Consider the following 9,963-nt stretch of genomic DNA (forward strand, 5'->3'; position numbering starts at 1 on the left):
ACACCTATGGAAAGCATTATACCGGGAGCACCGTACTGGAGGGGACTGATATCAGCAATATTTAAGGAACTAATGAAGCTTAAATATATAGAGCAATTGGGGAACATACACGCCTGGGAAAGAGATTTTAATGTGCAATGGGAGGGGGAGGAATGCATGGTGATTTGTACAAGGATACCAAAATCTTCACCCAGTCTACACATTTTAGATGTACAGTACAAGCCGGTGCTATAGAGCCCCAAATATGCTATATGAGATATCTCACAGCAATAGTCCAATGTGCTAGAAAGGATGTGGTGGTACAGGTTCTCTTTTACATGCCCAGTGAGAATGCCCAACCTTAAGAGACTTTTAGCTCGAAATAACACCTGAAACATGTGATATTGTTCAACACGACATGCTGGATAATTTGGGGTTTGGCATATGGGGATTGCAGAGCAAATACTAAGATGAATGTAACAGGAAAGTGCAAGACTATGGAGAAAACCTGACACATCAACAAAGGTCCTATTGCTATAAAATGTTTGGGATATGTTTGTTATGGGACATGATTCATATATGCTGGAAGATGAAATGCCACTGTTTTATAGTAGATGGTCGACATTTCTTTTATTTTGGGTAATTACAGAGGTCAAAAGTAGCTTTGGGAAGCAACAGAGCACTTAATATGTTTGACGTTTCTGGCAAGTCTGGGGCATAGAACAAAATGAAAGAATCCTGGGAGGAAATCTTGCCACATTTGGACAATACGCTGAGGCTATTGGGACACTGCCTCCAAATCCTTCCACTCTGGCTATAACCAGTAAGCCTGTTTTTTATTGTAATCGGAATGGCAGGCACTGCCCTTAATGTTTAAGTTTTGTGTTGCATATATGTTCACTCACGCATTGTGTTTTCTGCCATTTAAGTCCCTCTTTGCCCCTTAAGTGTGTCTCTTATAATAATATACATTTCATATCTAATATCTTAATGGTTCCATAAAAGATGTACTTCTCAAACAATTCCTGGTCCCAACGATAGTCCACGTGAAAGATTTTAGATATTTATGCATTTGTATAAGAGTTTCTCAAATATGGCTTTCTTGTCGGTGTAATCGTATTTTATTTTGCTATTCCTAACATTTTAGGATTTCTGTACAGACTTGCTTTTCTCATATTCACACCCCTTGCTGATGTGCTTTGGAGTTGTGTTTACCAACTCCCAGTTTTATGCATCCCACACTCTGTTCTTCATAAGGCAAGCACCCGGTTCATTCCCTGGCATATACTCCCTTTGTTGTTGTCCCTCACACCCCACGGATTCATTTTAAAGTTGTAGGAGAGTATTTAAATATTCTACTGTGGTATGCCTCTTTGGGATATATGCATCCTATGTCATGCATGATGTTCAGGCCCCTTTTTCACCATATTCTCTGTCTGCCTTTGATTCTTATCCGTCTTGAAGCAAACGAGAAAGGTGAAGCCCTCAGCCAGGTGATATAGTTCACCAGTACCTTTCAGGGCTTTTTTCCTATCTGGTTTTCTACAGGTGGGAAAGCTGTGAGTCCTCTGTACTTCGTGTTTCAAATTAATAGCCTCCTCTCCTCTCATAATAGTGCTCTTCGCACTTGAGGTTTTCTGTCATTTCACTTCCTTATGGAAGAAACCAATTACAGCCTTTTCTCACCTGATCCAGCCAGAGCAAAGGTCTTGCTCATTTCTACCTATCTCCTGCACACTCACAGTCCAGTGCTCAGTTGCCCTCTTTTCACTTTCCTCTAAATGTTTTATCCTATCCTTAACTTTAACTAGATTTAGCTTCAATTTAGTCACTGCATCTCATAGCTTTTTAAAGCATTGCTCTGATCTGTCAAATTTCTCAGTCCTTTCTTCTCTTGCATATCTCAGAAATTCCTTAACCCCATTTTCCTCATTAGCTGGTATCTTAATTTTTCCCGGTTGAATTGCACCTTGGTTGGAATCACTGTTTTGTAATACATCATGCCCCACTGTTAGGTTCTCTGTTTTTTAGTTGTATTCTGTAGAACCTTCTATCTTTTCTCCTTTTGCTTCTAAATTTAGAGTAGACTATTTTGCCTGACTTTCACCACCCCACCTCATCTACTCCCTCACTGACTCATCTTGTTGCTGTCTTCTGTCAGTAATCTTCCTTTTCTCATTTATCACTTGAATCAGCCGTCAGTGTCCTCCTTACCTCTACACTGTCCTCATACAGGCATCTCCTTCCTCTCCTCCTTGATGTACTGAAGCTGGATGGTTTAATTGTTCTCTACTGCTGTTATAGAGGCTAACAGGATGCATTCAATTATTGGTATCAAACCTACAATTTCTTTTTTGTGGTGTTAATTTTCCTCATATTTTTCAGAAAGGTGTTTGGGGGAAATGGTTCCTCTCCTGCATGCCCCTCTGTCACTGTCCGGCATCCACACCTCCAGTGTCCTGGCCTTCTTTTTGCTATTAAATAGCCTGATTATGTCTTAGAAATGTGTCCTCACTCCTTGAATTTATTAGGATGTCTGCTTCTGCCTGTTGTGTGAAATTAATGCATTTAGAGTAATGCAGTGTTTTCCTACAAAATCAGGTATAGAGTAATGCCACGTTGGTTTCTTTGCTCAGTCAGTCCTGCCCCTTTCACTATAATGCATTAATCCGAGTTCTCTACCAAACAAGTATCTACATCACCTTTACTTTTACTCATTATCCATTTTATATATGTAGCAATTTATCTGGACAGGAATTCGTTTTGAGAGGTACTCCCAGTTGTAAGCCCAGAGAAGTACAGAGACTATATCCACCCCTCAATCAGTTCGCGCCTGCGGGCCCCTGTACCCACCTATCTTTCTATGGATGTATTAATCAAGGGATCTACTAGTTCCCTTATTACTGACTATTCTGCACAAGCAGCAAGGACTGTTCCCAGATCACCATTCCAAATCCCAACTTCTACCACTAGGCAAGGGCTTCTCTGGTTGTTTGGACCCATCATGTAACTAACCTTTGTTGGTGAAGGCTTCTTCTCAAAGTCATGCTCTTTTATAGCCTCTGAGGAGCTACCACTTCTCTGATGCAACGAGGCTTCAGGTCCCAGTTAATACTGTAGTTCACCCAGAACTTTTAAGTCCAGAGTTACTTCAATGAAACTAATCTGCGTACAGCCCTTTGACTTTCTACCATAGTTAACGCTCTTTTTTTCTCGACTGGACCTGTCATTCTCACATTCCTTCCATTTAGAGAGAACACGTTTTTGAGTTAGGCTTTAAACTGACCCATTGTTGCTTTCACAAAGCCAAGCAAAATGAATATGAGACTGAAACATATACATTATAGTTTTAAGCAATGCAGATTCATTGGGATGAGAACAACTCTTTGATCTCCTGGTGCAACACAATGGTTCTCAACCTGACATCAGGTCCAAGAAGTACCTTTCAGTTTTCAGTCACTCACAGTCTATGGTATTGAGTCCATGCAATGCTTTTGTGGTTCCTTGCTTCTTCACATTGGTCCTTCTGCTTCTCCTCCTTGCTTTGCAGATTTTAAGTAGACTCTTCCACCTAAGTCCCTTACTGCAAGTTAGGCATAGGTAGCAGCAAAAGAGAAGGCTGAGTACTTCCATGCAAAGCCCCAGAGATTACACCAGGGGCTGGGCCACTTCGGCTGGTGCAAGGGCTGTGCTTGTTATTGTACCTCTTATCTCTATTTGGGGACCAGACTGCTTCCCAAAACCCTGCTTTCCTCTGACTACTCAATGAGATGATCTCAAGGCTAAAGTGTCCTTCTGTACTTCTCTCTTTTCCTCTCCACTGTACTCCATTCTCGTCTTCTGTATCAGCTTCTCGATGCTTCGTCACATGCTTGTTCCCCCGTCCCTCCTCAGTACCCTTTACTGAGGCTTGTTGATTTGCCTACTCCTTCTCTCTCTCTGGTACAGCCCTTCCTTGGCCGTATCTCCCCACTTCTCTCCCTCTGAGGTCTTCTCCAACGTGATCCACTGCTCTCTGTCTCTTTCGGTCCTAAACCTCCTAGTCTTTCTCTTGCACCTTACTCTCTTCCTCGGTTGTCACCTGCTTTCTACTGTCTTTCTTCTCCTTCTACTCTCCTCCGTCCCCTTGATGTTCCTCAATGCCTTAATTGCCAACTACACCTTAGTTATCATATCCTCTCTGCTCTACCGCCGTCTTCTGTGTGGCTACCTTCTATGATATCCGGCACCACCTTCTTTTCCATCTGATTTGGTCCTGATGCACTCCTCCACTCTCTCCAGATACCCACACTCCTGAAACCACTTGTGCCATTTATAGGGGATTGGCCATGCCACCAGCGATTGCTTTGCTGAACTACATTCAGGTGTGTATGGTTTTATGTCTCAAAGATCAACGTTGGTGACTTCCCTACCATTCTGCTGCCTCTGCTCCATTACATAGAACCGTGGTGTGAGAATTCATAGAGGCTGGTCGCTATATTGTAAATCTTTCTCTGTACATGCCGAGTAGGTGACTGTTGAAGTGCAGTTACATGCTCCATGGTTCCATCTAAGTGCTCATTTGTGGACAGTGCTCTCTAATTTGAGGAATTCCTGCACAGCATAGACCACACATATGCGTGTGCGCGACACACACACACACACACACACACACACATTCAGTTTTTATCTCACTGCTCTTCAGCCTCTTCAGTCCCTGTTCCCTTAGAACTAGCTACCTGTCAATTTTAAACTCCTAAATCTGGGATCACTTGACCAAGGGAGGGATTTTTGTTTTAAGGTCACACTTCTATTATGAGTTAAGGGTTTTGGGTCTAGATTTGGGGCATCAAGGCCTGGCAATACCTCAGAGGTGTGCTGGGGTAAAACCAAGGGTTCATCTCCTCACTGTCCCCAGGTCCAGCATTGCTTAACAGGCAGCACCACAAGACAACCCTGGATATACCACTCTTCACCCCGAATGTCAGACAGGGGACTACAAACTACACTCTTATAATTCAGTTAGTGTGACTTCATGAATTTAAGTCCGGAGTGAGAGAAGGGAACGGAAGGCAAAAGAATACCAGGAAAAGAGGGGTGCAGATACATGGAGGAATCTCATCAGAAACTATTTGTGTCAATAACCCCCTCTTCCATACAGCCTGTTACAGCTAAGCAGGTGTCAAGCTCCTTCCTACCTAACCCTTCTGAGATGCTCAAAGAAATCCTATGCCTAATGTAATCAACATCAGAACTCTGCAGTGTTTGAGGATATCAGAGTTACTCTGTCTCATTCTCTCAATGCATCAGTTTAGTATGAGGCAGATACACAGGAGACCCGGAGCTGGTGGTTCAGCTTCATGCCGCATTTGAGCTGTCCCATGACCAACATTTTTGGAGTGTCCTCTACTTCCAACCTCCAGCAATAATGTCTGTTAACTTCCTGTGGTTCCAAAATCACTGCTTCCTGCTGCCTGCTTTATTGCAGCTTCATATCTGTATCGTGCGCTGCCTTTCAGATCCTCCATCTTCCTTAGCCATACTGCACCACATTTTGCGAAGGGATTGGGAGGTGACAGCGATCAGCTCTACTACACAGTCACTATCTTTCATCTAAGAAAAATCTCAAGTATGTTGCTTGTAATGTGAGCCTCTTTTTCATTTGATATATGCTGAAAATCAATACAAAGATTCTTTCAATAAAAGATTAAATATATAAGGGCTTATTGTGATGGAATGCGATCTGTGAGGGCATACTAGCCTTTTTTGATATTTGACATAAAATGATGCTGGCAATTCTATCTCTGAGAGTGAGATTTGCTAATCAGACCACACTTTCATAATGCTCAAGGTTCAAAAGTATGGTGCAAACATGTAGCTCTATTGAGCCTGTCCACTGACACCCCTCAGCTTCTGCCATGTAGTTTGGCAACATGGCAGTAACAGAGTACCATGTGCATACCTACAACAGACTGATGGAACCCAAATTTCAACAGCTAGGGACTGCCTTAACCACAGGCAGCCCTGATCCAAATAATATAATTGTGCCAGGACCTGGTGGGAGATTAATAACTAAGTATAAGTCATGTCTAGTTTTGGCATAGTGGTCTCTCACAATCTACAGTTATAATGGCCAAAACCCATTTGTGTATTTCTTTTGTAAGCTAGGTTTCTAGTGACTCCTTCTGCCAGGGCCTTCTGTGTATTCACTGTATAGGACTGAGTTTCACCCAAACAGACCATTTGAGTTCATCCAAGCAAAGCCTTTGCTCTCCCTGGGAAAGACGTGTCACCTTCCAGGAGAACAGTATCTGACTTACAGTGGGCAATAGAGAGGACCTATGGCAGGCTATCCCAGCGAGAGGGAAGTCACACAAGGGTGGTAATTACTAGAGACTCTTTGATGCAAGGCAGACAGGAGAGTGGGCAGAATTAACGTAGTCAGAAGAGAAGTTACAGTTATGGGATGGGTTTGAGACTGACATCATCAGTAAAATAAACTAATCACAGCAGCCCAGATTGGAACCTTACAGAAGGCTTGGACGTGACAGATTGATTATATAAGGGGGTAAAACCCCCTTTTTAGGCAATACGTGGTTATTTATTATCCCACAGAAAAGACAGCAGAGTTTTTTGAACCGTGATCAGGAAGGCCTTGGGGAGTACAATAGGAAGAGATTGGAAAAGGAAAAGGAGTTGTGGCAAGATGTTAATTTTAATCGCTGTGAATTTACCTGCCCAGCAGAGGTTTAGTTTTCCCCATCTGTCCAGGTCTTGTTGGATCACTGACCACAGTGCTTTATAGTTAGACTGATATAACTCTTGGGGGTTCCTCGTAATCAGTATACCTAAGTATCTAATGCCTTTTTGCGCAGCTTGGAGGCCCCATGTCTGTGGGAGTTGTGCACGTGATGGGTCAGGGTCCCCTTTCCCCGCTTGTATACATTCTAATCATGGAGCCGCTGGCTCAAAACATTAGGCGAAACTCAAAATTTAGAGGGCTCCTCCGACATGGGGTAGAATACAAATTAGCGTTGTTTGCGGACGATGTTCTGGTCTATGTCTCCCATCCCGAACACTCAATTCCAGCACTCCTGCAGGACATAGAGGAATATGGGGCGCAATCTGGGTTCTGCATAAACAGGAATAAAAACCCCTTTCAAATCATATTTGGACTGCAGAAGATGAAGGATTTCGCCTGGTATAGTCTGCCCATGGTTCTCTTCCATGGAGGTGAACATAAAAGACCCTTCCATCACTCATCCCAGAGGAACATTCGAGGTGAACTGCTGTGTGAACAGGGCTTGCTCGCTGACGGAACACTGGAACCAGGATCCTGCTCACTTGGGTGAAAGGCCCTGCAAGTGATCTCTCTCTGGCAGCATTCATGGCTGGGAAGGGCAGAACAAGGACTAACGTTATCCCTGGAAACCGCACCTCAATCTGCTTTTGAGCTGACTTGACCGCTTTCAAGTAGTTTTCGAGCTGTTGCAGGCCTCCCGGAGCTGATTGTGAAACTCACTGCTTTTTGATCCGATTTGAGCCGTTGAGCTGTTGAGGCACTGACCTGACTACTGCCTGCCGGTACACCAGCAGCTTTCGTGCCGATCACTCCTGAATTACTGCATCACATTGTTGAACCTTGTCGACCGCTTAGCTACGCAGCCCTGGAAATTACCTGCCTGCTTTTCACCTGATTTAAGCCAATAACAGTTGCTGTTCCCCATCGTGTGGCTGGACCCTCCTGAATTGACTCGACCATCTCAAAGCACTCGATTAATTGGAAACAATCGACTTAACACAGACTCCACCTATTGTTAAGGACCTAGAAGCCAGTCTCAATGGTGCCAAGACTCCAGAACAAGCCTTAAATGTATTTTTAGTGGTTCTGGCCCACATTTAAGAACACCACTCCTTACCTTTTTAAAGACATCTTCATTGGGCTTGGATATTGCTGCTGAAGATATTGCCTGTCTCCCCCTCTTCACACATACAGTGACTTTTTCATCTTAAAGTCTGCATAGCATATTCTGTGTCGTCTCTTGCGGGAGAGGGGATCATAGTGTTTTTCCTTTTTCTGAGTATATTTTTTGTTTAATTAAAGTCTCCTATTTTTATAGAACCTCGGTTGGACATTCAATTATTTTGGGAAGACAGCACTATTGTTGTTTGGAAGCCTTTCTGCTAGCTCACATCGCTCCTGAAGATTATAGCCTGCCCTCGGTCGAATTACCACAAGAGGAAAAGGAGATATATCTGTCAGGCTGTGCCTGTTTTACCTTTATGGATGGAACTGCTGCTGGTTTAGTATTCATGTGGGGATCAGTAGGTGGTTTAAACAACACTCAGCCCTGCACTTCTGTACAGCAGTAGTCTGTCAAACTTGTTTTCCCCAAAGTGTTAATTGCACGGAGGGGACTGCCAACATTTGCACTTCTGTGCTATAGAGCCTCCTCCCAGCAATATTATACATTAGTGAGAGACAGCATAAAGAATGTGTTAAAATAGGCAAAATCACTGCAGCACTTTTTTGCACTACGTTTTGCATGGATTTCTATGCAATATGACTGCTTTTACCTATTGCTAAACATAGGCAGATTTCATAGGAATCCATTGGTTTTTACACATTTTGTGCAGCCTTAGCAGCAATCCACATGGATAATGTATATGTATATCCTGTTCTATGCCTCCACTGTGCCTGCAGAAATGATGTAAACCCCCAGGATCGGAGAATAAGGTATTGAGACAGGCTTTACATGTTAATGCCTGTCCTTAGTACCCCTTTTCTCTATCTGGGGAACTCGAATATTAAGACAAGTGTTATAATTGCCTGGAATATACAGTTCCAACATTTTTTATTTAATCAAAAGGATTATGCTGTTTGGCAAAATCAGTATAGTTCAACTAAGACACCAACAGTGACAAATAATATATTGTTCGTTGTTACATTTTCGTAACTATTCAATGATTATCCATTGATTAGATGCTCTCTCTAAATGTTCATATACTTTTCTTCCAATGGTGCTTTGGTTCTGCCTCACATGCTATTTCGTTTTAATCTACTTCCAACATGCCACGTTATTGGTTCAAGGAAGGGAGATGTAAAAAGCCAGTGGGTATTTCGGTTTTGTAAAGAAGGGAAAGTTGTTGAAACCCTCAACTGTATTAAGAAGATTTGTCTTTACAAAATGTGTGAATAAGGACATTATGATTGCAATGAAAACCTTTGCAAGATTGATTTTGGGAAATCAAATGTCATTGATTATGGCGATTTATCCGTTTTTTAAACATTTATAATGGATGCTGGCATCAGGAGGGTACATTTTTATGTGAAATGTGTGTTTTTAGTTTTATTTGATATGCATATTCCTATTTACTGTTTTTATATACCTTTCCTTCTTTTTCGAACATAGATGTGTAAGGGTTGATACAAACCAGATCGTATTTTACAAAATTAAATGAAAAAAAGAAATATTCCCATATGAAATCAGCCAAGGATGGAAGTGTTCCTCCATTTTATTCAATGTTTGAAAATATACTTTATTTTTCAGAAAGGAGACAGCGAAGAATGAACATGCAGCAATCAATGAATGAGAAAGGAAGTTGAGATTTTTCAAAATGTAATTCTTTGCGACCTTTCGTGTTTATGAGGTTGAATGAATGTCTACTTAAAAAATAAATGCTTCAAAAGGAACCATGTCTTCTTCTTTTGGTCTTTTGACATCGTAGCTCACAGCCAGCACACTGTACGTCGTGTCCTTATAACATAATTTGCAGCAAAAACCTTTTACTTGTTTTGCCTTCACAAACTTTAGCAATAGTAGGCATCATTTAACTAAGGATGGATACAATGCAGACACTTTTTCTCCCGAACATGAATGCACGCTCTAGCGAGAGGGGACCAGAATGTGCCCATCTCCGATCCCTATTTTGATCAAGAGTACAAGAAAAAGCCACACATTCCCCTGCACTTATTTAGAGATGGTGCAGGGGACTGCACAATTA

General features: G+C 42.2%; 1 protein-coding gene across 2 annotated transcripts in view; it reads left to right on the plus strand.

Moving 5' to 3' along the window:
* LOC138569506 (myosin-4-like) overlaps positions 1-9,652 on the plus strand; it is a 72,795-nt gene extending 63,143 nt beyond the window's left edge. Inside the window, exon 40 of one of the 2 annotated variants that reach the window (XM_069647541.1) lies at positions 9,510-9,652. In XM_069647541.1, coding sequence (XP_069503642.1) covers positions 9,510-9,530 — 21 coding nt within the window. In that variant the 3' untranslated portion in view covers positions 9,531-9,652. Of the gene's footprint in view, positions 1-628; positions 8,081-9,509 lie in introns of those variants that run through there. The other variant, XM_069647540.1, reaches the window with a different exon arrangement.
* The last annotated feature ends 311 nt before the right edge of the window (positions 9,653-9,963 follow it).

Source organism: Ambystoma mexicanum, chromosome 2q (genome assembly GCF_040938575.1).
Source record: "Ambystoma mexicanum isolate Mex_15411 chromosome 2q, UKY_AmexF1_1, whole genome shotgun sequence".
Lineage (NCBI taxonomy): Eukaryota > Metazoa > Chordata > Amphibia > Caudata > Ambystomatidae > Ambystoma > Ambystoma mexicanum.